The 12,270-nt window shown below is 37.1% G+C and overlaps 1 protein-coding gene across 3 annotated transcripts in view; it reads right to left on the minus strand.

Annotated features, from left to right (window-relative positions):
- Window positions 1–1,068: 1,068 nt before the first annotated feature.
- HERC4 (HECT and RLD domain containing E3 ubiquitin protein ligase 4) overlaps window positions 1,069–12,270 on the minus strand; it is a 31,079-nt gene continuing 19,877 nt past the window's right edge. For 2 of the 3 annotated variants that reach the window (XM_027660994.1, XM_027660993.1), the window contains exons 17-26: window positions 10,271–10,294; window positions 9,670–9,768; window positions 8,346–8,513; window positions 8,088–8,231; window positions 7,056–7,222; window positions 6,190–6,256; window positions 5,898–5,980; window positions 4,024–4,207; window positions 3,362–3,464; window positions 1,069–2,445 (exon numbers count right to left, since the gene is read on the minus strand). In XM_027660994.1, the coding sequence (XP_027516795.1) occupies window positions 2,237–2,445; window positions 3,362–3,464; window positions 4,024–4,207; window positions 5,898–5,980; window positions 6,190–6,256; window positions 7,056–7,222; window positions 8,088–8,231; window positions 8,346–8,513; window positions 9,670–9,768; window positions 10,271–10,294 (1,248 nt within the window). In that variant the 3' untranslated portion in view covers window positions 1,069–2,236. The remainder of the gene's footprint in view (window positions 2,446–3,361; window positions 3,465–4,023; window positions 4,208–5,897; window positions 5,981–6,189; window positions 6,257–7,055; window positions 7,223–8,087; window positions 8,232–8,345; window positions 8,514–9,669; window positions 9,769–10,270; window positions 10,295–12,270) is intronic. The other variant, XM_027660995.1, reaches the window with a different exon arrangement.

Here is a 12,270-nt window from a genome sequence, read left to right on the forward strand (position 1 = left end):
TTAAATGAACTAAGGGCAACATAAGCACTGCAGAAAGTATTGAACTGCTTGACAGAAGTAATACAATGAGTATAAATTGTTCTAGTACTACATAAAAGTCCTTTACCTTGTTATGTAGATAATGTCTGTGTTGTGACTGGGCTCCTGCCTCCCTGCACTGAATAAACTGTCACCTGTAAGATAGTCAGGAACATTTTGCACTGTAGGACCCAATTCCACTTCTTGTAGAAGTGAATAAAACCAAGGCCAAAACTGCAGAAAGAATTCTCAGGTGAATGAAAAGTCCTGAGGAAAGTGACCCTAACCCTACTCTGCCAGTGGCTTCTTAAGGTGACGTTTAACCAACCATTCAAGACCCCCCACCCCCCAATGCTTACTCATACCCCACTAATGTTCCAAGAGAGGAAGAAATGGATTTAGATGACAAGCACTAAATCAGACTTGGACCCCCCCCAACCATGTACAACAAATGAAGCAAGACTCCCACAGAAAAAAAAAAAACAACAGCACTTACATATGTAATAATACACAAGGGGAAAAGGAGGAAGACAGTTTTACATTTGCCACTTTCTAATTTTTGAGTATTTGCCTTCACAATCTTGGTGTTTCATGATTTAAAAATCATGTTTTAATATTACCTGGTAAAATGACAGTATATTACCTTCCCCCCCCCTTTTCTCTTTTTGTTTCTTCCATATATAATAAGATTAAGCTGCTTTAGTATTTGCTGGTTTCTTGTTTTTAAAAAGAGGGAGCATTTCCCAGCCAGGAAAAGAAATATGGGCTGCATACAAGAAATTATTGAGGTTAAACTTCATGAGAAAGCTGTAAAAACACAGTTTAAGGGAAAAAAGTGATTTTAAGTGTACTGACCTGTTTGGTATCATATGTACATCTACTGCCAGGAACTGCATGTTATATAATTTATTACAATGAATGGATTTCCCTGCTTTTCAAATGAGATCTTGGTATCCTACTTGTACTCTCGATGTAATGCATGCAAAAGTTGCCCTCCACTCGAAGACATATGCAGGCTGCAAGCATCTGTACACATCAACCAACAAAGGCTTTCATTCAAGTCTTTTATTATAGCTTGAATTTTTTCACTGCATTTAAAAATCTAAAAAAAATAAATATTTGTTTCACAGCTGCAAGTCACATATGCATTAACACCACAAAATCTGGAATTTAACCAGAGAAGGAAAAGTCAAATCCGAAAGTGTCCAGCTAAGCACAATCGTCTCAGGGCAATTATACTAAAAATAAAATCTTAAGAAAAGGGGAGGGGGTGTTAAAGGTTATTTCAAATGCATTTATCTGGAAAAAAGTGAAAATTCTATTAGAAACCATAAACTACGCTTTCAGCATTTAAAAATAAACGTTTAACCTCTTGACAGCAACAATCAGCTGGTGCATCTTTTTCTTTTAAGCTGTATTCTTGACACATGACTGTAGAGGTTGCAACTGATAAATTAACCTCTTTTATAATTGTGTCCACTTAATTACAGAATCAGTCCTTAAAAATAAAACAGTGTATTAAGTCAGCTTGTCCATCCACATATTAAAGATGCCATTGTATGCAGTTTGGTTTTGTATCGGCACTAAGTGACTGCTTCATGGATTGTACATCATGAAGATGAATGTCTCTTAAACAATCACTTCCGTTATTAAGGTTCTTAAAACAAACCAGAAAAATATATATCTTCAGAAATCAGAGTAGTCACCTTTTTTTTTTTTGTTAAAAGCCATAAAAGAAGCTCATATTCAATTACAAGCAATAGAAACCATACTGCTATCGGAACATAACTACTTTATCACAAAAATTTATTATTTACAAAATGAAAAGTTACCAAGAGAATTTAATCAGGGAAAAATTTAAATGTCCTTACTAAGTGATTTGAAAAACCGAAGCAAGTCTCTCATGCACTCACACGCCAAATTGTTTGCATAAGGTGAAATGTTAATTCATGTTAGTGAAACTTGACTCCCGTAATACTCTCATTTTTATTGTAAGATGGCAGAATCCACATGGCTTTGTACAAGAAGGTATGTATTAAGACAGTTCCTCAGTTTTGGAAACGTTTTTTTGGCTCCCATGAATATCCGTACCACTGAACATTTCTGCAAATAATCCATTATATTATCAACTGCATCATTTAATCCACTGAATTTACCATCACAAGAAAGACACAACAACTTAATGATCCCACATTACACAGAACTCTCATCTCCGAACTTATACTAAACTGAAACCTTCATAGTGATCTATAGCCTGGATCAACTTAGATTTTAGGGTTTCTTTATCTGTGTATTTTGGAAGATCAAGAAGATTAAAGCAAGTGTGAGCTACCGGAAGATAATCTTCTCCTCCTCCCGTTGGCTGGATGACCAGTTTAAGACACTTCATTCCAAGAATTGGAATACGATCACTGCCTGTCAGAAACACTGCCAAGAAAAAACAAAGTCTTGTGATCAGTTTAAGACTAACATTATATATGCCACATATGCACTTCTAATCATTGTTGGCCTTTCTAATAATTCCAGCAATGGTTGGCTTTTCACACTAAAGTTCTGTTGAGTTTGAAAAACAGGGAATAACGCCTTAACCTGGTCTCTGCCTTACAGATATAAACTCACAACTGTAACACAACAACTAACACATAAAGGAAAGCATCTCACATTAGCACATGAAGCCAAATAGTCCTTAAAAAAAAAAGAGAAGGAAAGAAATACTATAAAGCTTTTTATGCAACAGAACTTTTAATTCAAAATCCATTGGCTGTACCTTTGCTGAGCACTTGCAAGTATCTTGTAAACACACAGAATTAGTTTGTTCAATAAGCAATTCATCTGAATTGGAAACTAATCTATGATCTATTCTCAACAAAACCTCATTTACAGGAAGCTTTGATTACTTTGTTATCTGTACATTTTCATCCATATAAGTACCTTCACATATTTCCAATCAGTTACAACTTCAAAATTCCATCTATGTGCAATTAAAAACCTAGAGGATGTGAACTTTATGTCAGAACATGGGAAGAAAAAATCCTAGCCATCAGATAAATGACAGCAGTGGTTTAGGTTACTGTGTTTTGGGAGGATTGGGTTTTCTTTTTTTTTTAATGCTGCTCTGAGCTGTGATCTGTAACTACTCATCATCCAGAATTACCCAGGACAACCCTAGCAAAATTGGAGACAAGCTCATAATGAATTTCTTTCACTATGATTTTTTCTTCCAAATAAAGATAATCACACCCTTACAGACAAGTACTTACGTCTGCCCTCTTACAGCAAGAGCCTGAAACCCCAGTGACCCTGTTCAGCCAGGAACTTCTGTGTAGTCATTTCAAATACTTACACAAAAACTGTTTCTTCTTCTCCAAAGACAACTCATGAAAAACCTCCCAGAAAATTTTAATTGTAGGATGGTCTGCCCAGTATTCTCCTTTGTATTCTGTATTCTGAAATGAGCAGGAAATGGGGTTATTGTTCACTCACAGGATAACCTGACACTGAAGTAGAACGAATGCAGTTTGTGTAAACAAATACAGCAAGTGAGGGATTATTACTTTCCTCAGTCTGTTTTCTTCAGCTGTTCAGTCTGACTTCACCTATATAGACAGATGCCTGTACTACGAAGCATTTTCAATGCCAATAGAAACAAAGTCTCACTGAGTTCTGGCAATCAAGCATATTTACTTTCAGTAACTCTGTGCATTCTGTACACCTTCCCCTTTCTAACACAACACATTGTTCACAGCTGCCTTTGGGTTCTGTGGGTTTTTCTTCCTCTCTCTTCTGATTTCCTTCAGAAATTAGATGGAAAAGCTTAAGGCCCTTTTTTTTTTTAAAGCTAAAGGTAGGTAAATAATATTTTAGGGTCTTCATTCACTGATGTTTTAAGATGTCAATCAATCCAATAAAGATCAGAAGTCAGGTTAATTAAAACAGACCTCAAAAGGACACTTTTGCACCTGAAATTAAAACTGTATGAAACCAACAGCTAAGTATGGTTCTTACCTTCTCCAGTTCTTTCCAGTCATAGTTTGTGTTCCCAATCACCATTGCCTGCAACTCGCTGGGCTGGAAGAGCTGGAGAACTTTACCTCCACATACTTTGTGGAAGCCTTCATGGAATGCACTGTACAAGGAAGCCACAGATCTATTGAAGATGTAATCCACATACGCATCTACAAAATCTTGCCTGCACAAAGAAGAATTATGTGAGAAAATAAAGAACCAGCAGCCATTTCTGTATAAACACAGCATAGAAAATGAAGCAAAAAAGGAGCCATTGCATTCTCTGCTTTCTGTTGCAACCACAGTGAAGACAAAATGGGGCATAAATGTATTTGCCCACGACGCCCCCCAAGGCAGGGTCCCTAATGTGCCCCAGAAAAGCAGTATCATTCAGTGTGATTTATTTCAAACACTGTTAACATTATCTGTATGCACTGCAGTGAACTGGACCCACTGGCAACAAGCTGAGAGGCCTCAATTCCATGCAGTGCCCTGAAACCAACTGGTTAAACTCATTTTTCTTAATTAAACTCTGTATTTTTCTTAATTAAAAAGATTACCATATTAGCACTAAAAATGTTAATCAACTTCAAATGGACATTTGAGTCTTATCCAGTAGAAAGATCAGTGCCAAGGAGCCAGGACACAGAAAACAGATGGCCTGTTATCTGTGCTTTGGTACGAGGAGTTCTCCCATCTTGCTGGAAACATCTTCTGCATCATTTGGGGAGAACTAAAATTCCTTGATGTGATAATTCAACATTATGGTGGTTTTTTTAATCAATCCCAGTGAACACTGTTAGTTTCTACAGTGGCAGAGTGTATGCTCTATGTTAATAATTATTAAAATCAATGAAAGCATAATGGAAAATTTAGGTCTTGAGAAAGAGGAATTCTTCACTGTTGCAAGAGAATGTGTGATGACAAAGTCCAGCAGGCATTCCATGGGCACCTGGAAACTTTTCTCATAATTCAACTCCAATTTTACTGTCACTTTGTGACAGAACATCAAACCTACACCAGAGAACTGCAAAGCTATCATGTTTTACATGTGCATGCAGTTATCACAGAGTATGCTCTTTCCATGCCATTCTCCCTTTACTCTGGGAAAAGTACAAGCACAGAGAATTCGTGAAGATTAAAGAACAGATTGGAATACATGAGAAGAATTGACAGAGAGGAAATGGTAGTATTCTGCAAAAAGAGACAAAAGCACCACCAGATATATTCTGCCTATTCTCCAGGAGCAGAAAGGGAACAAAGGGTGGGAGAAGCTGCTTTTATAAATCAAAGTTACAGAGTCATCGACCAAGGAAAAAAACCTACCTGTCACATATTCTTCTGACAGTAACACCAAATTAATTTATCTAATGTTATCTTGCTCTACAAAGGGAAGACTTCACTGAAATAATATTCATATATGAATAGCTGCCACATAATGACACTTAGGTCAAAGTTCTCGTTATTACTCATTGAATTTCAATTATATATAACCTCCTGCAGAATCATAAACATTTTTAATCTTATAAAATGGTTTTGGTTTGACTTGGAGGGGACCTCTGAAGATCCAGTCCAACCCTGGTCAATGAACAGGGACACTTTCCACTATCCCAGGTTGCTCCAAGCCCTGTCCAATCCGGCCTTGGACACTTCCAGGGATGGGGCAGCCACAGCTTCTCTGGGAAGCCTGTGCTCGTGTCAGTACAAGACAACAGCTACTTTAATAACACACAGGAGAACACCTTGGGAAAACAGTCAAAGTAGTTTTGCCCTCCAACAGTAGTGCAAGAGCTTAGCACAGGGTATTTATAGCCCAGTTACATTCCCAAGGCAGACAGTAACACCGAACCAACCCCACGACCCACAGAACTCACCTATTTTGTTTGACTACAGGAATGTCAGCACCTTTAGGAACAAGCTCCTTAATTTCTGTTGTACCAAAATTTTCCACAGTGATCTGTTTGAAATAAAGATAGTATAAATCTTATTTACTGCATAAAGTACTTCTTCCCACCACTTAGCTAACAACAGCATGAATGGCAGACACAGAACTAAAACTCATAGGAATCAGCAGCTGATGCTTTTGCTCAAACGCTCCATCAGAGGCAATTATAACAGAAAGTATGAGCTTGATAAGACATACTTCAAACACCATGTAAAACTTACAGTAAAATTAAGACAAAATGCTTCTTCTATGTCATCCTCTGGATAGTCCAATAGCTGTTGCATTCCCCTGAAAAATAAGGTACAAAGTATTCGTACCAGAGGAAAGAAAGAAGAACGTATTTTTCTGAAGTGTTCTTTATGCTTTGATAATTCAAGTTTTGAAAATATCTTTCTACTGTGATTTCATTTATTAGCTCATTGACTTGCACCTTGTGCAGTGCTGGGAAATCTCAAGTATTCGTTTTACTATTACTTGTAGTGTTATTTCCTTTTGATTATTCCCCCCTGTGAAGAGAGAAGATTCCTATCTTAGACTTCAGTTAAGGGATTCCCAAACCAGAGGCAGTAAGTACATAATAACCATTGACTGGCTCTTCCATTGACATCTTTGATTTCTCCTTGAATCTATGAAAACTTTGGCATTACAATACACTGTCGCAAATTCAAACACCCTTTTCCACTCACCTGAACCTCCTGTTCAAATCCCTAGTCAAAGACAAATACTTAACACATATTTGTTCCTAAGCAAAAATATTTTCTTGATCAACTTAAGCCATTTGGAACTAAAACTATGTTCACATTTAGCCTTATAAAATTAAGGACTAAAACTTAAGGGGTTTGAGTATTTTTTTCCCCTGAATTTCTTGTAGAACAGTAAAAGGCACAAACACTAACACCAAGCACTTTGAAGCAGGTGTTTCACAACACTGTGTCTCCTTTCCCAAATGACATGATGGCTGCAAGTTACTCTGAGCTGTTTATCCAGTTAGCGTGGAAATAAGAAAAAAACACCCTGTTGTATTCTTAAAGGCAAATGTTGACTTAAAAATTAATTTCTAGCAGCACCCATTTTTTTTCTTGCTTACCTGCCAACATCTGGCATCAATTCTTTTAAGTCATCCAGGGATGGTTTCTTATTCAATAGCTTTTTGTATAAAGCCAGAGGAAAATGAAGGTCTACAATAGTAAAATTATATATTGCTAGCCCACAGACAACACCAATCAAATGAAACAAGTCACTGTCTTCAAAGGTCTAAGAACAGAAAACAGACAACATGGTTTAAAATAAAGAAGTTACTTTAATCTTGCAGAGTCCAGGAAAAAGTGTACAGTGCAGTATAATCTGAGGTTCATTTCTATTTTCTTTAAATATGTAGGTATCCCTAAGTACCGATGAGAAGAGGATAAAGTTTAACCAGCTGGGAATGAAATCCAAGGAAATAGAATCCTTTCTACTCAGAAAAAAAAAAGGGGGGGAGCTACAACATATTCTGTGTTACAGGTGACACATACTGCTCAAACACTGCATTAAGATTCTGGCTTTGTCAGTGACTTCCTATTGCACTGTTCAGTGCTTAAAGATATGCCAATTTTTTAAAAAAATTATCGCTGGGAAGAAGAGGGAGGAGCTCCCTCTTGACCTCCTTGGAGTTAATAGCCAAGGCTTAAAACAAAACTGGAAATGTCACCATTTGGGATACAGCCACCCTAGCCAGTGCTTTTCTCTGAAGGAGGACTAAAAAGTCAGTGATCAAACCTTTTGAGGAAGTACAACTAGGTGACCTCCTATCACTCATAAATGGGACTGAACACAGGAGGACCTGTTCAACAGGCCACTTCAAGAATTTTTTCTCTGCCACCCTGATTGACTGATTCTGCTCTTGGAATCAGTTTGTTCTGGCTGGTACTTCTCCCTAATATGTCTGGGTTAGGGCCAGCTGGTAAGGAGTAAACAAGGAATGGGGAAAACAGAAGGAAAAGGTTTTATCTAACAATGACAACAATAACCATTTTATGAGAATACTTGCTTCAGCTTCTCCTCTTGAAACAGAACTACCACAAACTACCATGTTCATGTATTATTAAAATAAAATTACTGAACATAGATCACACCCTACCTTGTCAGAGAACCAGATCAGCCTGGACTCTTCATAATACCTGAACATTCCATACTTGGGATCTAGCAACTCCCTCATGATGAGCAAAAAAAACTCTTTGCGAACACCTCCAGCATCAACAGCTTCTTCCCCTACAAAAATAACCTGAAAGACACAACTCAGTCAGCACTGAATTGCAAACAGACTGTAAAACAAGGTTTGCCCCAAAATAATTCTCAATTATTTGCAGTGAAAGACACTTTGAGGTACTTTTAATACCTTGAGTGGCTTCTTGTAGTCTACATTCTTTGTTTTCCTCAGGACTTCCACAGCATCTCCTACAATATTGTCTCTCCGCACCATGAGTATCAGGCATGGATTGACAGATTCAAATACTGGCAGAAAGAGAGAAGACAAATTCTGCCTGTGAGCCTGATCAACAGCCATCTGGAAAAAACCAAAGACAAAGTGTCAGGAGGCAATAAAATATACCTCTCAATATTAATTTTCCATCAATCTCGCCTTTAAAAGTGCAGGAGACATGAATGGGAATAGGTATTACAAGAGCTACTGAATTTGCCCAGGTTTTCTTTGTATTTCTTTTGTCTCAGGAAATATTTAGTTTCAGGAAATGTTTTTCCTTTACCCATTGGTCCCATCAATGCTAATGTTCAGGGAAGTCTTAGAACAGTTTTTGACATTCTAGTCCAAATACTTCGGATACCAAAGGGAAGCAAAAAAATCCTACATTTTACCTAATGAAGACTAAGCTGTTTAATATAAATCTGACATGAAAACATCAGTTAAAAGCTAATTCCCAGAAAGAAAAGCAACTTATTTAGTTTGTGTTATAATTTTTGCATTAAAATGGTTTGCAAAACAAAATGCTCTTGCAAATGTCCCGAATAGGGTAGAGAACTCTTGAAAGTTTGTGTGTTTTAATACCAGTCAATATTTTTATTAGAAACATTCAGTGTGAACATTTCCATGAATCCATCAAATGTTCGTACTTTAAAAATGCATAGACATTTTTAAAGGCACATGAAACTACATTTATTATGAATTACAAAAGCAAGCTTGTATTTTCCGATTTGAGCCTATTACTTGAGTATGGCTTAAGTTTTCTGTTTATTTTCAGACGTGGATCAATGACCCAGGCATCATTCAAAGTCTGCTCATATGGGATGGGGGGTTGTTTTTTGGTAGGGGGTGGTGCTTGGGGTTTTTTTTGTTTGTTGGGGTTGTGGGGGTTTTTTTATTGTTATTTGTTCAGGTTTTTTATATCTATACTATGGGTTGTTAACACTAAAAAGCCATCTCATTACTGAAAAGAAGTTCCTTGGAAATGTATGTAACTATGAAATAATCTAATTTCAGTGAGATCCCAAAACCACAAAACCACTACACCTTCTATCATGAACATACCCTGAGATTAAAGCCAGACTCTTCATTCTTATGGAGGTTACACAGTGTTTAAAAAAAAAAACCCACAACCAAAAGTGCCCAAACAAACAAAAAATTTCCAAGAGGAGCCCCCTCAAGGCTCACAACTAAGGAAAAAACCAATAAATTAATAACATTAAAAACTACCATTAACTCTTACCTGCATCTGTATGATTGCATCTGTTTGCAAGAGAGTTGTCTTTGCCTGGGCATCAAATACAAACGGGTATGTGCAAATTATAACAGGAATATCTGTTAACTGGAACGGAAACAACCACGTCATAGCACTGCTGATTTCAAAGCCACCATCATGGCTGACAAAACCACTGCAACAGGACTCATTTCATAGGTCTGTTTTACTGGAAAGAGAACTCAACCTTCACTCGTTATCAGTATGAGACCAAAGCATCTTAGGAATACTAAATAAATTTCCAATCGTTTATTACTTCAGAAAAACAAAAACAAAAACAAAATCCAATCAAACCCAAACAGATACAAACAACACTCTCACTTAGCATATTTCAATTTCAGAACTTTTATTGCAGCTAGTGGACCTAAAAAGTAGCCCTTTTTTTCCAGCTGCTGCTCCAAATTTGCAATCCAGAGAATTACATATTTTTGCCCCACAAAGATCTTTTCACATTACAGCCATGGCTGACTTAAAGCTTTACTCCCAACAGAACACAGCAGACAACCCTGGACATTCACATTTCTGATTTCCTTACACTCTGCCAAAGAAATCAGATTGCAACCAATCTTACCTCAGTTAATCCATGGTTGACATCCTATGACAGCATTTGCACAAAGGTAGCAATAATTAAGATGAAAAAGCAGCATTAGTGTCTCCATTAATTATTAATCTCTGATGTAGAATTTAAAGAATATTTGTTTACAGCTCCCCCCCCCCAAGAGAAGGTTTACTGAGAAATAAATATTAACCATAAACATTTTAATTCATCCACCAAATACAAGCTTGTCTTTCAACACCCTGTTTATCAGTCTTTATAAAATAGGAACCATTAAAGTATAATATTTTCTTGGATGCAAAAAAACAAACATTTTAAATGTTTACTTCCACACATTAATAAATTACATCTGTTTTTAACCCATGTATTTTCATTCTCAAATGACTGCAGCATGTCAAATTAAATGCAGAACATTTCTTATGAGCAAAAATTAAAAAATACAGAAGAATCCCACTACCATACCATAAAGTCTCAAGAATCATTTGGGTCTGTAAGATATGATATATTTTCTCTGACATGAGAAAAGCAACTGACTCCTGAAATTTAACATCAGATTTGAGCATCCCATTCGTCACAGGTAGGTTTATTCAATTTTGTACTCCTCCTGTATCTACCATTATTTATTCCTAATTCAAATGGTCTTTCATATCTCCTCTAAGCTGTATCTCAAGAACATCTATTCAAACCAATAGCTCATTATTAGTACCTTCCATTTTTCCCCCACTCATTTTTTCTTATTGTTGAAAGAACGTAAGTTTTTTTCTTCCAAGCTTCTGAGAATACTCTGTACACTTCCCAGATTCTCTTTTCTTCAATATTTCAGTTAAGGAACTGAATAAACACTTTTGCCTCAAGTTATGGCAATAGAAGTTACACTGACAAAAGAAATTTTGATTCATTTCTACTGACTCAACAGGCACGTAGGGTTTCTTATAGTTTTTAAGAGGAGGAACACAGGAAACTGGTGGATAAGCAGGCAGGAAAAGACCATCAAAACTATGTACAAAGGAGATCTGTATAAGACCACGGAATTTCTTTCAGTCCTATAATAAGTAAGTTTTTCTGCTCAACCTGAAACTGTACAAATGGTTACAGGAAACTGCCGTACCTTGTACATTAACAGTAACGCCAAAGGTACTGCCCAATCTTCTGATTTAGTTAACAAATGGAGCTTAAGACTTTACAAAGCAGTTTTCCAGCTCTCATTTTCCCATACTCAGTATTGTCCTCTCCAATCATGACATCTGCACTTTGTGCTTATGGCCATTGAAAGAACTGTTGCAATGGTTATCATTAAAATCCCACCACTTCCGTACCCTCCTCTGTTCCAAATACACAGCCTGTCCCTAATTCCAAGGCCCTGCAGTGCTCATCCCTGGCTTCTCCATGACATTTAGAATACCACCCCTCTGAGCTGCCAACCCCAGCCTCCTCACACACTGGTTATTTTGTCAGCCCAGCCAGTGCTGACTCACTGCTTCCCTACGCTCCCCAGCATCCCCGCTGTTATTACTTTACGTTGCAATTTTAATTCTTTGGGACACAGCATCACTTCCTTCACATTCATAAAACACAGCAAAAGTAGGTCTCCCATGTCCAGGACCTTTCAGGTGCTGTTGCAAAAAACTTAAATTTAGGTTGGTAGAAAAAGCACATTAACTTACTCAACAGTCAGAAGAATCTGACTCAAGTCAAAGAACCGTGGCAAAAACCTATCCAACTCCCTAATTTTTTGTACAGTCAGTAATTTACTCCCATTTATTACTCTTCTGTTTACAGACCCAGGAATTAATTACCTCAGTTCTTGCTGCCATACTCAGAATACATCAGTTGTCTGCCCCTGCAACTCCCTACTACACTTCTTGCCTTCATTATCCAAGACAGTTTCAGCTTTCTCATACAGCAATGCAGATTATTCTGGACATCTTCCTATCATGAATTACTACTCTCCTAACTTTCCTGACATGGCAAGTCTCAAGTGACAGCATTCTAAATCACTGTTTAATTGATAGATT

This window comes from Corapipo altera, unplaced genomic scaffold, assembly GCF_003945725.1.
Source record: "Corapipo altera isolate COAL_440 unplaced genomic scaffold, ASM394572v1 133, whole genome shotgun sequence".
Taxonomy (NCBI): Eukaryota; Metazoa; Chordata; class Aves; order Passeriformes; family Pipridae; genus Corapipo; species Corapipo altera.